The 20035-nt window shown below is 42.7% G+C and overlaps 1 protein-coding gene and 1 long non-coding RNA gene across 2 annotated transcripts in view; both read left to right on the forward strand.

Annotated features, from left to right (window-relative positions):
• Positions 1-243: 243 nt before the first annotated feature.
• On the forward strand, positions 244-6620 carry LOC113615224 (uncharacterized). The gene is made up of 3 exons (XR_003430929.1): positions 244-1171; positions 3839-4299; positions 6129-6620. It is a non-coding gene; the product is annotated as an uncharacterized LOC113615224 (long non-coding RNA).
• Positions 6621-7572: 952 nt separating this feature from the next.
• CUNH19orf18 (chromosome unknown C19orf18 homolog) overlaps positions 7573-20035 on the forward strand; it is a 29527-nt gene continuing 17064 nt past the window's right edge. Inside the window, exons 1-11 of the mRNA XM_027097211.1 lie at positions 7573-7581; positions 9330-9462; positions 9546-9650; positions 10601-10642; positions 13362-13405; positions 13567-13577; positions 13619-13671; positions 13832-13964; positions 16980-17146; positions 18124-18868; positions 19547-19837. Of these exons, the coding sequence (XP_026953012.1) occupies positions 7573-7581; positions 9330-9462; positions 9546-9650; positions 10601-10642; positions 13362-13405; positions 13567-13577; positions 13619-13671; positions 13832-13964; positions 16980-17146; positions 18124-18242 (816 nt within the window). The 3' untranslated portion in view covers positions 18243-18868; positions 19547-19837. The remainder of the gene's footprint in view (positions 7582-9329; positions 9463-9545; positions 9651-10600; positions 10643-13361; positions 13406-13566; positions 13578-13618; positions 13672-13831; positions 13965-16979; positions 17147-18123; positions 18869-19546; positions 19838-20035) is intronic.

Genomic DNA, 20035 nt, shown 5'->3' on the forward strand with positions numbered 1-20035 from the left:
AAAAAACAAAACAAAAAATCCTCTGGCTCCTGAATCACTCTCTGCTTTGTTTCAGAAAGCAAAATATCTCAAAAGTTGTCTGTTCTTGCAGTCTTCACTTCCCTTCCATTCTTTCTTTTTTAAAAAAAAAATTATTATTTTTGGTTGCATCGGGTCTTAGTTGGGGCACACGGGATCTTTTGTAGTGGCATATGGGCTTCTCTCTAGTTGTGGCACGCAGGCTTAGTTGCCTGGCAACATGTGGGATCTTAGTTCCCCGGCCAGGGATCGAACCTGCGTCCCCTGCATCGGAAGGCGGATTCTTAACCACTGGACCACCAGGGAAGACTCCTTTCCATTCTTTCTTGGACCCACTCCAAAACCTGCCTTGCTGCAAGATGACCTCCACATTGCTAAATCCAGTCGTCAGTTCTGTTTTCTTCCTTGACGTTATCAGCAGCATCTTAGATTCTTAGATAATAGATCATTTCCTCCTTGAAACATGTTCACCTGGCCTTTGGGACTTGCCTCCCACCTCTCTCATTTCAGGCCCCATTTGCTGTTCCTTCTCCACCTCCTTTACCTCTTACTGTCAGACTGCCCACTTCCCATCTGCTCACAGTGCCTTGATCTCATCCAGTCTGGAAGCCCTGTAAACACAACTGGTATGCTGATGACTCTCCCTTTAAGGCCACAGTTTGATGAGTTTTGAAAAATGTCAACACCCTTGCAACCACCACTACAACAAAAATAGAGAATATTTGCCCTTCTCCAAAAAGTTCCCTCATGTCTTTTCATAGTTAATCTCCACCCTACCCCAAGACCTGGGCAACCACATGTCTGCTTTGTCAGTACATATTAGAATTGTCTTTTAGGGTTTTATAAAGATAGAATCATACAGTATGCATATGCTACGTTTGTATGCAGATTCTTTTGCTCAGCATGTTTTGGAGGCTCATCCACGTTGTAGCATTTATCAGTAGTCTACTTTCTTTGTTGAGTAGCTTTCCATTATGCGGATGTGCCACAGGTAGTAGTCATCCTGTTCACCTAGATGGACATTGACTTGTTTCCAGTTCTGGGCTAGTGTAAATACAGCCGCTATGGGCATTCTTCTTCAGGGCTTTTTTGTGTATGCAGGTTTTCATTTACCTTGGGTAAAGACCTAGGAGTGGAACAGCTGAGTTGTATGGTAAGTAAATGTTAAACTTCATAAGACACTTATGGGCCTTTTAATCTGATGTCTTTATTATGTTTTACATTCTGGGAAATTTATCTCTTATTTTTTAATATTTCATTTTTGCCATTTAAAAAGTTTCTCTTTTTAGGACTCCTATTATTTAGATGTCAGCATATCTGTGTCTGTTGTTCATATCTGTTACCTGCTCTTTTATGTCCTCTAGTTCCTTCTCCTTTCTTCCTTTTGTCTGGACATTTCCTCAGCTTGCTAATTTGTTTCTCAGCTGTCCATTTTGCTGCTCATTTCCTCTATTGTGTCTTCATTTCAACCACTATTTTACATTTCTAATATTTCTACTTGGTTCTCTTTTATGTGTTCTTATTCTCATTTCCTATTGTTAGTATCATGCCATATCTCTTTAAATGTACTTAATTGACTAAGTTAAAATTTTGGTCCATCTGTTCTAATATACGTGCTTCTGGTGGAATCTGTAATCCAGTGTGGTGTTTTTCTTTTTGAAATAGTTATGCTCAGAAAATTGCTTACTGCCTGGCCAGTGAGCACATTTATTTCTCTTAGGGAAGCAGCTACTCCATCAGTTTTTATGCATACATGAGACAGGATCAGATCCTGGTCCCTGTAAACCCCACTGAATTCAGGGGTGGGAGGATGGATACTAGGATGGAGAGGTGAAGCCATCAGAAAGCCAATCACTGACTTCTTACCTCACAAGATAACTGAAATGTGATTCACCAGCCCAGGGCTCTGTGGAGGCAGGGTGGAGAAACATGTGCCTGATGTGATGTAGTCTCTGCCTGTCTCTCAGCTACTCCAAAGCCCTGCCTTGATTCCACTCCTCGGGAAGCCTGAACCAGAGGCTGTGTCACTGCAGCTGTGGGTGATGCCGGACCATCCAGTCAACGAATTCTCCTCACTTTCCACCTCACTGCCCTGTTTACTTGCTTCATCGCACACGTCACTACAGAACATCACCTGGTCTATTTTTTTCCTTCCTTACTGTCCACACCATCTCCCGAAACCACACATTAGGCTGTGATCTCCATGGGGGAGGGCACCTCGTTGGTCCTGGTCGTGCTGTGTCCCTAGTGTCCAGTGGTTCTGTGAGTGCTTGGAACACACCAGCAGGTTGTTGCTTGTGCTTCCCAGCAGCCCGACCTCATCAGGTGGGGTGGCCATGAGTTCTCATCATCCTGGGTCTCCTGACCAGGGAGAGGAGACTGGGGGTGACTGTGGAGTGGTGCCCACAGGGAGAAGGGCTTCGCAATCATAGACAGATGGTCAAGAACACCTGTATGTGGGAGAAGGACTAGTCAGAAGGCTTGGCCATAAAATGGGGGGTGGGGGTGGATATGAAAGACACCACAAATCAGACTCACTTGTGGGCAGAGGAGAGAAGTGGCCAGGAATGTGGGCGGTCCTGCTCTCCAGCAACACAGAGTCTTCGAGTCACGAGGGTCAGGGCTCATCCCAGCCTTCCCTGCAGATGCTGTTCTGTCTGCACAGGCAACACCCTCCCTTGTGTCGTCACAGAGACAAAATCGCTCTGCAGATGGAGTGAGCAGCACTTATGGGCAGCAGTGTTCTCAAGGTGGGTCCTCGTGGTGGGAGGAACTGCTGAAGAGTCTAGACAAGTATTTATGCCCTGAGGATGGAGGGTCCCCAGGTGGAGAACTGGGGGCCCGAATCACAGGGAACCCGATCAGATTTTCCAGCAGAAAGTCACTAAGTTTGGCCTTGCTCCCCAAACTCCTGATCCTAAAAGTCACTTGGGGGCTTATTAAAAATATAGACCTCCTGGCCCCAACCCCGATCCGCTAGACCCAGTGCTCTGGAGATTCTTGTCATGCTGGGAGCAGACATCCAATGGGACCTGATATGGAAGGAAGCCAGCTTGGATTGGGATCATTATGGGTCCACCTTGGGCAGAACCCAAGCAAGGTGTGAGGGACTCTAACCCGGCCCCATGCAATGATGACACCATAGGAAAAGTTGGTAGCCCAGGCTTCATGTGGCCTAGAGGGGCAACCCCAAGATCCTCTTCAAAGGGTTCTGGGATAAAGGAGGGGTGAAACCTGGAGGTGAGGGGTGACAATGTTGAACCTTTCCTCCAGGCTCCTGGAAAACAGACAGTTGGATCCCTCCAACCTTTTGTGTTCCAGGAAACGGCTTACTGTGAAGGACAGATGGGACTCTTGACCCCTCTTTCACATAGGACAAGGCTAGAGCCAGACTCTCCAAATTTCCATTCACTCTCATAAATGATTAGCTAGACTGATCAATCAGAACAAAAGTCTGTTGAGTTGACTTCACCAAACTTTAGTTCAGCTTCTTCACTCCCCAAAGACCCTTGAACTCTGACTTACTCCTAAGGTTAAATAAGTATTCGAATGCAGGAAAGTGGCCCCTCTCTAGAACCAGCTGACAGCAAGACATCTCCTGCTGCAGTCCGATCTTCCACTCCCCGCACCCGGTTCTTTCTAGCCTTGTTCACTCCTCCCTATGAAAGAAAGTTCCTTTCTGTGCAACCTTGGAGATGCTTGCAGATCTTACTGTCAAGAGTGTTCTCCCTACTGCAACAGTCCCCCTCTCCTTACTGGAATCGTCTTTCTGAACGTAGTCTCTCCTTGCCTAAGCTTGATTTTGTTTTCTGTTTGGCAGAAGTTGGCTCCAAGCCCTGCTTCTGGGTCTGGTCAGAACCCACAGCAGGAAGGATGACCTCCCACAAGGCCTTGGTGAGCTGCCCAGACACGCACGAAGGCTGGGTTTCTGTATGGGAACCACTGAGCAACTTTAACCAGGAAGGACAGAAAATGCTTTTGTTTTTAAAGAGGTCCTAGTGGCTGCTGTGTGGATAATGACCTGATGGAGGCAACCGTTACCAAGGAAGGCAAGCGCGGAGGCTACTGTGTTCGTTCCGGCGAGAGATGGAAACTTGGACCAACGTGGTGCTGCAGTGCGCAGAGAAGTGATGAAACGCTTCACCGTACAGATTCAAACCGCTCAGTGAACTTCAGAGCAAGATAAACACAAAGAAACCACATTATTAAAAAGTACTGAAGCCCAAGAGAAAAGGTCATGGTCATGGTGGAGAAGCTTGGATCGGATTTACCTTCTTTCCGGTAATAATTAAAAACTCCTAACCTTGAGCAAAAAGCTTAAGGCAACTGGAGAACAACCGTAGCAGGAAGAGACTGTGGTGGAGCCCATCCTCAGTTACCTAGGAGACGCGGCTGGGCTGCACAGCCTTCTGGGAGTTGTGGTCCATAGGCCGGGTCCTGGCCTCCTCGGGCCTGTGAGGCTCAGACTACAACTCCCAGAGGGCACCGTGGCGTGCCTCCGACTAATGAGAGCACTCAGGCCGCTGAGAGACAGCGGCCTGTGCAGGCTTCTGGGAGTTGTAGTCCATGGGCTGCACTTAAGATCACCCAAAGTCGGGCTTCCCTGGTGGCGCAGTGGTTGAGAGTCCGCCTGCTGATGTAGGGCACACGGGTTAGTGCGCCGGTCCGGGAGGATCCCACATGCCGCGGAGCGGCTGGGCCCGTGAGCCATGGCCGCTGAGCCTGCGCGTCCGGAGCCTGTGCTCCACAACGGGAGAGGTCACAGCCGTGGGAGGCCCGCGTACCGCAAAAAACAAACAAACAAAAAAAACAAAGATCACCCAAACTCAAAGGCTTTTCTCATTTTTTAAAAATAATAGCTTTGACAGGGAGGGACAAGACAGGGGTAGGTGATTAAGAGGTACAAACTACCATGTATAAAATAAATGAGTTACAAGTATGTGTTGTACATCACAAGGGATATGCCAATATTTTATAGTAACTTTAAATGGAGTATAATCTATAAAAATTTTGAATCACTGTGTTGTACACCTGAAACTAATATTATGAATCAACTACACCTTATTTTAAAAAGAGCTTTGAAGCTTTGAAAAGAAATGAGTTGCCAAGCCATGAAAAGACATGGAGAAACATACTACTAAAGAATATATTAAATAAGTATTAATAAGTGAAAGGAGCCAATTTGAGTATGTATTCAAGGCTACATACTGTATGAGTCCAACATATGACATTCTGGAAAAGGGAAAACTATGGGGATAGTGAAAATATCAGTGGTTGCCAGAGGGTTGGGGGAGGAGAGAGGGATGAATAGGTGGAGCATAGTGGATTTTTACAGAAGGGCAACTGTGCTGTATGACATTTTATAAGATTGGATACCTGTCATGATACCTTTGTCAGAACCCATAGAATGTGTAATGCCGGGAGTCAACCTCAACATAAACTAGGGACTTTGATTATGATGTGACAATGTAGGTTCATCAGCTGTAACAAATGTACCTCTCTGGTGTGGGATGTCAATCATGGAGAAGGCTGTGTGTGTGTGTGTGTGTGTGTGTGTATGAGGGGGCAGGGGGTACGTGGGAACTCTGTTGTGAACGTAAAGCTACTCTAAAAAAGGAAGTCTTTTGAAAAAGCAATAGCTTTCTTGAGGTATTCACATACCATAACATTAACCTTTTTAAAGTGGTTTTTAGTATATTCACAATATTGTTCATTCCTCACAATTATCTAAATCCAGAACATTTCATCACTCCAAAAGGAAACCCCATTAGCAATTACTCTACTCCCTATTCATTCCTCCCCCCAGCCCTTGGCAACCAGTAATCTACATTCTGTCTGTATGGATTTTCCTATTTTGGACCTTTCATATAGATGGAATGATATAATGTGGCCTTTTGTTTCTGGATCCTTTCACTTAGCGTAATGTTTTCATAGTTAATCAGTGTTGTAGCATAAATCAGTACTTTTCCCCTTTTCTTGGATGAATAATATTCCATCATGTGGATATACCCTTTTTGTTTATCCATTCATCAGTTGATGGACATTTGGGTTTATAATAACTTTTTGGTTATTATAAATAATGTTATGAACACTGTTTTATGTTCTTTTAGGTGATGGTCAGTCAGGTGCAGCCATAAGAGGAGACACAGGAGAGTAGCAGGAAGAAACAAAGTTTATTATACTCACAGGTCCAAGAAAGACGGAGTTACGGCATGCCATGAAGGTCCACACATGCTGTAAGCCAGGGAGCGGGCTCAACCAAGCAGGTGGGGAGCAGAGAGTGAAGACTAGCCCACAGGCAAGTGCTTTTATTAAGGGTGTGGGTAGAATACACAAGGATAGGCATGAGGTATGTCATTGGTGCTTTTGAATGTTACTAGGTCATGTTCAGGGGAGAGCAAAGAGGAAGCCCCTTGTAGCAGGGGCCAGCCTTATCACTTGATAAGCCTGGTCATCTGGGAGGGGTGCTCACAGCCTGTTTGCGGGTATGTTGAGGCAGCAGGAAAATACAAAATTTAAAATTTTACAATACGATGAAATAGGTGAAAGGGGTAAAAAGGTACAAAGATCCATTTATAAAATAAGTCATGGGGATGTAATGTACAGCATCACAACTGTAGTTAATAATGCTGTATTGCATATTGAAAGTTATTAAGAAAGTAAATGTTTTTATTTGTCTTTATTTTTTATTGAAATATAGATAATTTACAATGTTGCATTAATTACTGCTGTACAGCAAGGTGACTCAGTTATACACATATATACATTCGTTTTTTATATATTCTTTTCCATTATGATTTATCACAGGATATTGAATAGAGTTCCCTGTGCTATACAGTAGGACCTTGTTGTTTATCCAGTCTCTGTATAAAAGCTTACATCTGCGAGCCCCAACCTCCCATTCCATCCCTCCCCCAACCCCCTCGCCCTTGGCAACCACCAGTCTGTTAAGAGTAGATCTTTTTTTTAAAAAAAAATATTTATTTACTTATTTATTTTTGGCTGTGTCTGGTCTTAGTTGCAGTGTATGGGCTCTTCATTGTGGTATGCGGGCTCTCTAGTTGTGATGCAAGAGCTTAGTTGCCCCTTGGCGTGTGGGATTTAGTTCCCCAACCAGGGATCGAACCGGCGTCCCATACATTACAAGACATTCTTAACCACTGGACCACCAGGGAAGTCCCAAGAGAGTAGATCTTAAAAGTCCTAATCACAAGAAAAATTTTGTAATTACATATGTTGTAATATGTATATGTGACAGATGTTAACTAGAATTATGATCATTTCACAATACATACAAATATCGAATCATTATGTTGCACACCTGAAACTAATATAATGTTAATGTCAGTTACACAATTGAAGTTACACTTCAATAAAAAAAAACTACAATACAATCCACACTGTAGTGCTCCAACATCATTAACAATATTATTTGGGGTGAATAACACTTGCCACCTGGGTTGTGGAGATGCTAAACTGACTGGGACGGCTGGACATGGCCACTGACGGCAAATTTTGGTAAAGGTGACAATGAGGAATTGTCCTATAAGGCATATGACGAAGGTTGGGAACACAGTTTTGCAACTGGACACACTACTTTGGAAGAAAGCCAAGAGAACAGGTCAGGCACCTCTGGATTTAAGGGAATCTGTTGAAAGGTTTTGGTGACATTATGAAAGATCTTATCTCTTGGCCTAATCCTCATAGCTTGACCTTGTATTCGCTACACATCTGTCAGCATTATTAACTCACAGTGGTATTCTGATGCTTGTAGGATTCATCCAGCTGGGCTGGGTGCACAGACTGTAAGAACCAAGTCTAGGAAGAGCCAGGTGTTCACAGACCTATCGGAGAGGATTGGGCAAGGCAGTAGTGACCATTGGGAAGTTGATATCCCAGACCAGCCCCAAAGACAGCGGTGTCCATGGGGAGCTTGAGAGACCTAAATCCAGTCTAAAGGTCACAGTACCGAGAGGGAGCCCCAAACTAAGTTCAAAGAGACACAGCAGATGAACTCATCCAGACAGGCTTGATTGGGGGTGACTCTGAGACTGCGGGATTTAGAGAGAGAGCGTGGGGCACTTGTTCTTACCTGGCTCATCCCCGGGCATGGCAGGAAGGGAGGAAGGCAGATTGGGCTGTTGTAAGAGCAGAGCAAGAAACTTCATGGTCCACAGAGGGCGTATATCTGGAGGCCTGCCTTGTCATCTCCTGACATTCAGGAAGGACAGCTGCCCTTTGGGGCACAGCACACGAGGAACCAGCTCCTAACCCCAGGGGACTTTACAAGCCTCGAACGGTCTCTGGTCTGTTCACTTATTCTAATTGGTAGGAGGAATGAAAACCTGTTTTCTGTATTGTGGGAACTACCAGATGGGCAAGGGGCACGTCCAGGGGACAACCTTCTTCCATGCCATCTAGTTTTCTATCTCATTTCCACATTTTCAGATGATTCATTTAATCTCCTTTAAAGAAACTTCTGGAGATGGCCACTTGGGTCTAGGTTTCTGAACAGCACCCCCAGAGGCTGGAGGAGTACTGAATTGCTTTATTGAAAATATTATACTCTCCCATTTTACAACCAGAACTAACGTTCAGTGCCCACACTCTTTTTGAGCTTTGCATGGACTCCTTTATTGAGCCATCGCTGTAACCCTGTGAAGTAGGTTCCTGTTCTATTCTTCTGCTGAGGAAACTGAAGCTCAGAGGGGTAAGTAACTTGATCAAGCTCAAACATCTAGGAAGCCAGAGATGAGGGTTAGAATTCAGGCATTTGAACACAGAGCCCTGCTGTTTTCTCTGTTGGCTTCTTATGATGTGTCACATTGAATTATTATTATTTTTTAAATATTTATTTATTTATTTAGCTGTGTCGGGTCTTAGTTGTGGCGTGCATGTGGGATCTAGCTCCACCACCAGGGATCGAACCCGGGCCCCCTGCACTGGAAGCATGGAGTCTTAGCCACTGGACTGCCAGGGAAGGCCTCACATGGGATTATAATTGATTTCTATCTGCCTCCTCACTAATCTGGATGTTCTCTGAGGGCAGGGACCTGTTCTTATTCACATCTGTACCCAAGAGCTTAGCATCCCTCCCAGCGCACTCACTCATTCTGTTAGGCTCACCACTGGCTGACCTGATTCCGTGAAAGAATTCCATGTGGCAACATGAGCTGACTTCACACTGGTGGTTCCCAGTCAGAATGCAAACATTCTGTAGTGAGAAGAGCTCCTTAGTTCCTCAGAGAAATATAGGACAGATGCTAGCCTACAACTAAATACTTCCTTTCACCCATACGATAACAAACTAGCAGTTTTGGAACGATGGACAGGTTCAAAGTTCTTTCGCCATTTTATTTTTGTTTGTAATGGAATTCCCACTTCATTTGTGCTTGTCTTATGCAGGTGAGTTCAAACCAGCTGGACAAACAACATGCTTAATGGGTAGCTTCAAGCATGATTTCACTTGTTTTAGAGGAAGTAAAAAGGAGTAATTATATTTCACTGCTACAACTTTTCTTTTCCAGGTTATATGCAGTCACAAAGACCCACAAATGTCACCCAAAAGCCCACACTGTACGCTAAGGAATTTCAATTATCTCACGTTCAAGGAGCTTTCTCAAAACACAGAGGTGAGTCATTGTTAGTATTCGTTCAGTGAAATGAGAATGTATTCTGGGGTCCTCTTATGTGCTATATCAATGTGTCTCTTCTTTTTTTTTTTAAGATTAAAAAATTTTTAAATTTAGTTTTGGTTACATGGGTCTTCTTTGCAGTGCGTGGGCTTCTCATTGCAGTGGCTTCTCTTGCTGCAGAGCATGGGCTCTAGGCACGCGGGCTTCAGTAGTTGCAGCACGTGGGCTCAGTAGTTGTGGCTCATGGGCTCTAGAGTGCAGGCTCAGTAGTTGTGGTTTGCAGGCTCTAGAGTGCGGGCTCAGTAGCTATAGTGCACGGGCTTAGTTGCTCCACGGTATGTGAGATCTTCCAGGACCAGGGCTTGAACCTGTGTTCCCTGCATTGGCAGGCAGATTCTTAACCACTGCACCATCAGGGAAGCCCAATGTGTCTCTTCTTATATATTTGTTAGTAGCATGGTCCATAAAATAATAAAACTAGATAAGCATTGCTTGGAAATTATATCCTATACTCTTCACTCTCCGTAAGCTGGGTGACAGAAGGGCTGTGACTATTGGGCCCTCCCTGGCCCCGGCTCTCCGACCTGATGAGAGCACAGCCCTCTTCAGCTCTGTGCTAAGTTTCTCCAGGTCCTCAGCTTGGGAGGAGGTTTCCCAGCTTGCGTGACTGCAAAAGCAGATCAGGACCCAAATGTAATGTGTTCTTAATGGTCCAGATTCATCAAAGGAAACACTGGATGCAAGCAGAGCAGCATGCTTTTGCAAATTAAGTCACGCATTTCTATCAATACTAGGCATTGGAATAAATTTATTGAGAACATTTACCATCTTAGCTATTTGGAAACTACGTTTTAGGCCCCCTCATCTAATACCAAGTTACATCTTAATTTTCCTAAGTGCATCTTAAACCTGTCTCTTCTTTCTGATCCCCTTCAACGTCCGTATAGCTCCAGCACGTACTACAGCCACGCCATTCCCAGGACGTACTGGTAAGTCAAGGCATCTGGGAGGGTGGGTGGGATCCATGGACGTTCACACAGCTGCTGTGCTGTGTGGCTCCAGAGGGCACCCCGCGCTGCTTGTCACTAACCTGTACAGCCCCTTTGTGCAAATTAGAAAAAGCCGTCCCCCGCCCCATGGTTGGATTAGTAATGATGTTGCTTGGGGCAGATTAGAAAATAGCACAGAGGTCAAAGCATCAGGAAATACAGGAAAAAAAAAATCCACAATTAATCCATCCCTCCATCCATCCCAAAGACGCTATTACCCTCCCTAAAGCCCAGCTATAATATTTCACTTCCCAGTTCACCACCCCCCACCCCCTCGCCAGCACCAAAGCCCAGAAAAGGAGTTCAGGCCAAGGTATCAGAAGGCCCACATTCTAGTCCTTACTTTGACACTAACTTGTCTTGTGAGATGGCAATAGAGGTTCACTGAGACCTCTGCCACGCCTGAGCTTTGGGTCCCAAGTGTAGCTTCTGATACAGAGAGAGACAGAATTGTCTAGTCAGGTCACTGGAAGACTCCCATTTTCTCCTGTAACCTTCAGCTCTTGGTTATATGGAAAGATGTCTACCTCATAATAGGGAAAATACACATTGAAAATAAACTAGAATTCCAGTTTTCAGCTATCATGTTGAAAATAGGCAAAATACTTCACAACAAACTCTCCTGGCAAAAGAGTAGAGAAAGATAATCTCATATCTTGTTTGTAGGCTAGGAATGAGTACAACTTCTACAGAGCACAATTGGCAATTCTTATAAAAAGAATGCGTTCACTTTTTGACCCAGAGTGTTGAAATATACCTGGGATTTGTTTTAATCAGGAATGGTAAGACACGCAGACACGGAAATGGTTGTCATGAAGGAAGACCTTTATACACACGGAATCCTAGAAACAGAAGGCATGGCACAGCATGCCAGGCCATGTGGGAAAGGACCAGAGTGGGTTAGGAGGCAGGAGGAGGAGAGGGGAGAGAATGACCCAGAGCTTCTATTGGGGGTTTTGAGGGAAGAAATGGGTGAGGTGGGGTAGGTACATGGAGTAAGCTTAGTGTTGCATAGTTTGAATAATTTTGGTGGGCTCTGGGCTATACGAGTGGTTCTCAGGTGTCCAGTACCTGGCCCTGGGGTGATTCAGGGCAGAGGGAGTATTGGCCTGGTGTGTGAGGGTTTGATGGTTGGTTTGAATATCAAAGACACCACAGGGGAGTCGCTTGCTGTCTCTGGGAAGTAGCCAGCCCTGAGAGGTGGAGCCTTCCCAGGATGAAGACCCCAAATGGTAGACCATCAACGATATAGAAAATAAGAAAATAGAGTCAATATACCCCGCAATTCCATTTCTGGGAATTTTATTTAAAATATGCTATTCCAGGGAATTCCCTGGCAGTCCAGTGGTTAGGACTTATTCACTGCCAGGGCCTGGGTTCAATCCCTCGTCAAGGAATTAAGATCCCACAAGCCACGTGGTGTGGCAAAAAAAAAAAAAAAAGAAAGTAAGCTACTCCATTTCCTTAGTTCATTTACCCCCCCTTTTTCTTGGTGACTTTCTCGTCTATTTTTCTCATCCCACAAATACTCCCAACATATCTACCCCAAGCTCGCTCTTAGGGGATGACCTTGTTTCCTCCATCACTGACAAAACACAAGCACTTGACAGAGTGTCTGCATCCCCTGATCCAGCACAGTTGTACTTTCTCAGTTTTCCTCCTGTCTAGGCCAAGGCTGACCCCTCACCTATGCACCAGCTAACATCCCCTCAGGCCAACTGGGGACACCCCAGGCAATTCTCTCTCCCTTTCCAGGAACATCACAGTATTTAAAAGTATCATCCCCGTTCTTATATGAACATGCTGTCGGTTTTCCCATATTAAAAAACAAAACTCATCTCTTGATCCCTCAGCCCCCTCTGGGAGCTGCCCCCATTTCTCTTCCCTCCATGATAGCAAAACTCTTCAGGAAGTTTCCAAAACTTGCTCTCTCCAATTCCTTTCCCCCTGTTCTCTCTCAAACCTGTTTCACTCATGCACATCGATAACATCTCCTTTGACTAGGTCTCCAATGACCTTCCCATTGCCAAGTCCAGCAACCAATTTTCAGGAGTCATTGTATTGAAACAGACTGTAACCCATACCTCCCCACCCCTAATATTTCATTAAGAAAATCTGAAAACACAGAAAAATTGAGAGAATCATAGAATGAACATCTATGTAAGCCACACCTAAGGTCTACAATTAAGCGTTTAATCTGCAAGCATTTTTACAGTCCAGGTTCTTTTTGTCATGTCAGGCTGACTTCACATTGAGGTATGAATCTCAAAGTACTTCTCAGCTCAGTCGTTGAACCAGTAAGGGACAGAAAGTGAGGGAAGGCCACGTTTGCAACAAGGAGTAGCACTTCAATTTGTCAGATTTTTACAAGTGGTATTTTTTTTTGTTTTTTTAAAAATATTTATTTATTTTGTCTGTGCTGTGTCTTAGTTGCGGAACGTGGGATCTTAGTTGCGGCATGCAAACTCTTTAGCTGCAGCATTTGGGATCTATTTCCCTGACCAGGGATTGAACCTGGGCCCCCTGCATTGCAAGCGTGGAGTCTTACCTACTGGACCACCAGGGAAGTCCCTACAAGTGGTTGAGTAATGTACTTAGTCAATTGCTCTTTTGTTCAGTTTGTACCAACAATAGCTCTGTTTATTTATTTTTATTTCAGATAATGGGAGAAGTGGTACACCTGGTCTACAAAAAGCATCCAAGGTTTTGTAGCACATTCAGTGGGCCTAAATACCAACCCCAATACAGGTTTGCGGAATTAGATTCTGAATTGCCCTACAATATTCCTTTTGAAACAGCACTACACAACCTAAGACCATCTGGGCAACACTTGAGTTGCAAAACTAAGGCCACTCTCCTTTCAGCTACATCAACGGCTGGTTCTGCTGTACTGAGTCAGGGATCCAGTCTCATAAGAGAGGGCTTTGACCAAAGACAGGAAGCAGATGGAAAAAGGAATCAGAGATTGGGTGAGAATTCAAATTATATTTGTTCACACAGGCTGTACAATCTAACCTCTGTGGTTTTTTTTTTTAGTTAAGAATACTATTTTTAAGGTTATTTCTGATTTTGTCTGCCAAAACAATATGATTAACAAATATATTAACTGATAGTCACACCTAAAATGAGATTTTATGAGAACTTTTTTTCCATTTTTAGCACTGATTCCTCATAGACCTGCTATTGTTCAAGTAATTACAATTGCGTGTATAGCCTTCAGTATTGCCCTGTTATGTGGGATCACTATTTCCTACATGATATAGTAAGTCTATGGTAAATAACTTTTACCATCCTTAAGTAAGACATAACAAGTTAACTAGGTTATTATTTTGTGATAGTAATGATGATGATGGTGATAATTCTTATAATCCTTAAATTATTATGGTCATTATACATTTTCAGACACTGTTTTTCAGAATATGGGCTATATTCATGTTGGGTCATGATATAAATGAAAAAATTTAAAAGAAACTGGATAAAAAGAATTTTTAAAGTAAAAATAGAAATTAATTTTTAAAAAAGCAAGGAAACAAACAAAAAAGAAACAGGACAGAATACAATTTAGTAGAATAGAAAGTATTAAAGTAAATGTTGGGCTTCCCTGGTGGCTCACTGGTTAAGAATCCACCTGCCAGTGCAGGGGACACGGGTTCCAGCCCCGACCCGGGAAGATCCCACATGCCACAGAGCAACTAAACCCGTGCACCACAACTACTGAGCCCACGCACCACAACTACTGAAGCCTGTGCACCTAGAGCCCGTGCTCTGCAACAAGAGGAGCCACCACAATGAGAAAGCCCACGCACCGCAACAAAGAGTAGCCCCCCCACCCCAACTAGAGAAAGCCCACGCAGCAACGAAGAGCCAAAGTAGTCAACAACAACAACAACAAAAAGTAAATGCTGATTTTCAACCTTTTCAGACTCAAGATTGTGAGGTAAATCTTATCTCTTACTGTGGATCATGATCAAAAATGTTTGAAAGCCACAGTCAGAGATGCTGTCATCCTCCCAAAATGTGGCTTTCTAGAGTGAACTTGATACTTTGGAGGGAATCTTAATAGTGCAAAGCAGAAAAGAGTGACCACTCTCTCTTTCACTAGAAACTTATTATTAATGCAATAGTAGGGGTAATAGTAGCATTTAGGGAAGACACTTCATCTTGTTCGCACAAATAAAGCTTGTGGTCAAGCTCAGGTTATGTGATCATTTTGAAATTAGTGTCAGACGAAAGCGAGCCGCACCGTGACATCATGCTACTCTGATCAGGAAAAACACATTGATTCCTATTCTAGGATTTAGTTCCAGGACTCCATTATATCCCATCAGAAACAGCTTGAGGAAGTACTAAATTATTTACTCTATCAGAATTAAGTGTGTACATGGGAAATGTATTGCCATGTATGGGATATTTTTTAAGGTAGCCATTTTAGAACCACTTGGAATATGTCAAATGAAGGCAAAATTAAAGGTAAAATTGAAGAAATTTTGCTAAGGAGAGAGTGTCCCCAGTATGTTTGGTTCTGGGTTATCTATGACTCAATTTATGTAACTAGAATTTCAGTTTATTTCATTAGTCTAGACAAAGATGTTAACATATGAAGATTGCTAAAGTAACTCACTACAACGTATCCTCCTGGAATTTCAGTGTCCAATTAAATTACTGAGCTAATGTCAACATTTACAGCTTTTACATTTGTGTTACCCCCAGTGGCATTTTAGAACCTGAGGCAAAAGGAAAAATATGTGCCCCAAAGTTCATGTTTTTACATAAATTTTAGTGGTTAATTTTTTCCAGAAGTACATTTTTGAAAATATATTGGTGAGTTTGATTTCACTTAAACCAGGAAAGTAAAGTTATAATAAATTTTGTTTCTGGTAAAGATAAAGTATTTAAACTTAAAATAATGCTGTGAGTTATGATACAGCACTTTTCAATTTTTAAAATATATTTCAACTACTTTAATGTTTTGGAAAAGAAGAACCGTAAAATAATACATAAAAACATGTATATAGGGACTCACATTTTCCCTTTTGACTCAGTCTCCCATATCGTTCATCACAGCACTAATGGATCCTGTCTTTAAAATTTTGATATTTTGTTTATTATGGATTTTTCCCATTCATTTCTTTTTCTCTTTTTTTTTGGCCATACCATAAGGTTTGCAGGATCTTAATTCCCCGACCAGGGATTGAACCTGGGCCCTAGGCAGTGGAAGCACTGAGTCCTAACCACTGGACCGCCAGGGAATCCCCTCATTTCAATTTTTTACAATATTAAGTCCAAATATTTATCCCCATTACTGAGTTTTTTGGCACCCCCTTAAACTGTGCACCTAAAGTGAGCACCTCACTCTCCTCACCCAAAATCTGGTCCTGTTCCAGCTTCCTGATTATCTGTAACAGTGTTTACAATCAGGCCATTTCTTCCTGCTACAGAGCATGATTCTGGAATGTTCCCCCTACACCCCTTCCTCCATCACAGTCCCTTAGAACACAAATAAGTTAACCCTAAAATGGTTTGTTATTACATGAGTCAAACACAATTAGGAAGGTAAGTATGTTAGGAGAAAGTAGAACACTCTATTACCCATTTTCACTTCACACAGAAATATCTGTTCAATGATCCACTTCCAAGTTTGGGCCTAGGGTGGGTGAGCGAGGCACTCACCTCAGGTGCAAAATTTAAGGGGGTGCAATAGTCAAGAAACTCAGTAGTCAAGAAAAATAATAATTTATTGCAATATTTTTAAGTCTAAATTAATGCCCTCAAAAATCCATGATGAACAAAATATCAACATTTTAAATACATGATCAGTGATGATGTCGGGCCAAAGCATATTGGAGACTAAGCAAAAGGAAAAATCAGCGGTACCTATGCTACCTTTATTTAAAATGTTGACATTGTGTTCCTCATGGATTTGTTGGCATTAATTTTTCTTTTGTAAAATATTGCATTAAGATGTTATTGAACTTGATCATGGAGGTTTGTGCCCAGCCCGAGTGCCCCATTCCTGTCACCTGGCTCCAAATCACTCGCCCCTTTTCTGCGTGTCAGCCCCAATCTGAGTTCTATAACTCTATAGAACTATAGAATTCTATAATTCTAATTATATTTCTATAATTAATTATAGTTCTATAATTATTTGGGTTCAAGTCTATTTCTGCTTCCTCCCCCATGTACTAGTGACCCCTTTGCTGTCAGAAAGTCACAAGATTAAGACAGGATGATTTAGTGGGAAAATTGTGCTTTTAAATGTACCTATTTTGTCCTCCAGTCGACTGGTACAGGCTGAGGAAAAACAACAACTTTCGTCACTCTATAAAAATGTCAAGATACCATTATTAGGAGATGAAGAGGAGGGCTCTGAGGATGAGGGCCAGGATGAGTCCACGCACCTCCTTCCAGAGAATGAGAAGGAACCGGAAAAGTTCATTCATTCAGGTAGAGGGTCAACCAGCTTTTCTTGTCAGATCCAAAATCCAAGGGAAGCTGAGCTGACAACGATGGTTGGGTTTTCCACGGCAAAGCTAATGAATATTTACAGCCACATATGCAGGAATGAGCCATTCGTATCAAATTACACAGAGGGGCAAACAGCTGTGTTGTTGTTTGATTCCTTTTGCAAGGCAATTCCAAGGACTGAAAAGAGAGTTCAGGAAACAAGACTTTTCCTGGACTCAACATTTCCCTTAAACATACTTATCAATGTCGTGTTGTTGCCGAGTTTTGACCACAGACAGGCAGATGCCCTCCTGCGCTGTCTGCCTCAGTTTGATGTGGAAATGGGATGCAGGCCCACAAAAAGAGGTTACTACCCCCAGGTCAGAGACGCCCCAGTGAGAATTGCCCACTACCCCTGCAAATCCTTGTGAGGATAGAACAACATATACGCTCATAGAAACCTGATTTTGTAGAAGTTCTGAGATTCTTCAGTACTTGCTTAAAATTTCTAGAGCAAAACGACGTAGATTGCAGTGTCTGATTCAATACTATTAAGCATGCACTGCATGGATCTCCTCTCTAACCACCCCAGAGATAGTCAGAGAGAGGCTGAGAGGCCAAGAGTAGAAGAGATAATTGATGCTTACTGAGGCAGACCGCCCTTGTACTCTTAGAAAATATTTTTTAATGTCTTTTCATTGTATTGAGTTATAACTTTTCTAAATGTTTAAAAATTGAAGTATAGTTTATTTACAATATTATACATTTTAAAAACTGGATATTTATAAAGCTTGAATACAGAAAGTGGGAAAATCATTTCAAAATGCAATTTTCACCATCCTTATCAGACAAATAACATTCATGAAAGCCTGAAAATTCCATTGTTTGTTCCTTTATTTTTCCATATATTTCCTCACTTCTTTTGTCTCTAATTCCTGATTTATTAGTATCTAAATAATGTTATGTCTACATTTTAGTCATTAGATCAAAAAGAAGAAAACATATGGAAAAGAAGAGATTGAACACAGAGCAAAAGTTGGTAAAGGAAGTGGAAATAAAGGATGCTATACATGCCGCAAATCTGGGGTGTCTGTGAAAAGAAATGAAAGAGAGGCAGGACGTGCTAGCCAGTGTGGGGAAACAGTGACAGATGACAGAATGTGAGCATGACTTGCTCCTGGAGAACCTTGTGCAAGAGCACTCTAAAGGAAGAACACCAGACGTAAAAACAGGAAATAAATTCATATGATATAGCAATCTTGCTTCCTAGTTCTTAGAGTTTATGAATAAATACAACGTAATTGGAAAAGGAAAAAATCCAACTTCGTAAGTGTGAAAGAGAAATTGTCAGGATTTTCTTTTCTCACTCTTAACCAGTAGTTTCTTTGGGTAAGTCTCTCAGACCAGGTGAGGAAACCACTTTCATGAAACAAAGCTTCCCCAGTGACATTATCTGTTAATTCCAGTAGCTCGCTTCCATTTTACATATAGCAAGACTGAGAATGTCAAAATGAATATGACAGCAGACAGTAACCTTTGTTTTTAGGGATCTGGGACCTGGTGCAGGAAATAGGTCTGCAGGCAAAGAGCTATAAAGCATTGCCAGATGTACTGAGTGCTGTAAACTGGGAGTCACCGAGAGCTGTGGAAACACAAAAGGGGCAGGATTTAATCTGAGCGGTGCTATTGGTGTGGAAAACAGTCTGATGGTTCCTCGAAAAGGTAAACATAGAGTCACTACCTGACCCAGCAATTCCACTGCTGGGTATATATCCAAAAGAATTGAAAATATATGTACCTGCACACAAGAGAAACCCTCACACAAACGTTCATAGCAGCATTATTCATAAGAGGAAAAAGGTGGAAACACCGCATATGTCCATCAACCGATAAACAAATTAACAAGATGTGGTCTCTCCATAGAGTGGGATGTTATTAAGCAAGGAGAAAGATAGAAGTACTGACACATGGTACAACATAGATGATCCTTGAAAACATTATGCTAAGTAAAAGCGGCTAGAAACAAAAGGTCCACACATCGTATGATTCCATTTATACAAAATACTTACAATAGGCAAATCCATAGAGGGTCAAAGTAGATAAGTGGTTCTGGGTGCCGGAGGAGGGGAGAAAAGGGAAAGATGGTTGGTGGGTAGGAGGATTCTCTTGGGGGCAATGAAAATGTTGAAAAAAAAGATTAGTGTAACTTGAGGAGGCTGGTACCGAACCCAAGTTCAGCTGCTCACCACTCAAAAGACCAATACTCAAGAGACAAGTGTTATACTTGATGTACAACATTGTTTTAATTCCTGCTGTACAGCGAAGTGACTCAGTTATACATATATATATATATATATACACTCTTTTTCTCTCTTTTTTTTTTTTGGCCGCACCTTGCAGGATCTTAGTTTGCCGACCAGGGATTGAACCTGGGCTACCGCAGCAAAAGCGCTGAATCCTAACCACTGGACCGCCAGGGAAATCCCTGGACCGCTTTTTATCAAGTGTCAAGCACATGAGAAGAGCATGAATCTTCTCAGGCAGATGTGTCTTCGCAAGAATAACTGAGGCAGGCAGAGTTCTAAGATGGCCCCAAGACTCCTGCCCTCTGGTGTACACAGCTGTGTAGTTCCCTTCTCTTGAGTGTGGGTCTTTGAATATGACAGATGTCACTCTTGTGATTATGAAAAAGTGATGGGATTGTCGCTCTCTTAATTGTTACATTAAGCCACCTGTCCAAGTCTTCAGGGACTGACTCCATGCAGGGAAAGACATTTACTAATCAACCCAGTGTGAAGGCTTCAGGCTTTCTCAGTTTTTTCCCAGACATGCATCTTCCCTGGTGTGTGTGTGTGTGTGTGTGTGTGTGTGTGTGTGTGTGTGTGTGTG

Source organism: Aethalodelphis obliquidens, unplaced genomic scaffold, assembly GCF_003676395.1.
Source record: "Aethalodelphis obliquidens isolate GAN/ISIS:26980383/991018 unplaced genomic scaffold, ASM367639v1 scaffold113, whole genome shotgun sequence".
Lineage (NCBI taxonomy): Eukaryota > Metazoa > Chordata > Mammalia > Artiodactyla > Delphinidae > Aethalodelphis > Aethalodelphis obliquidens.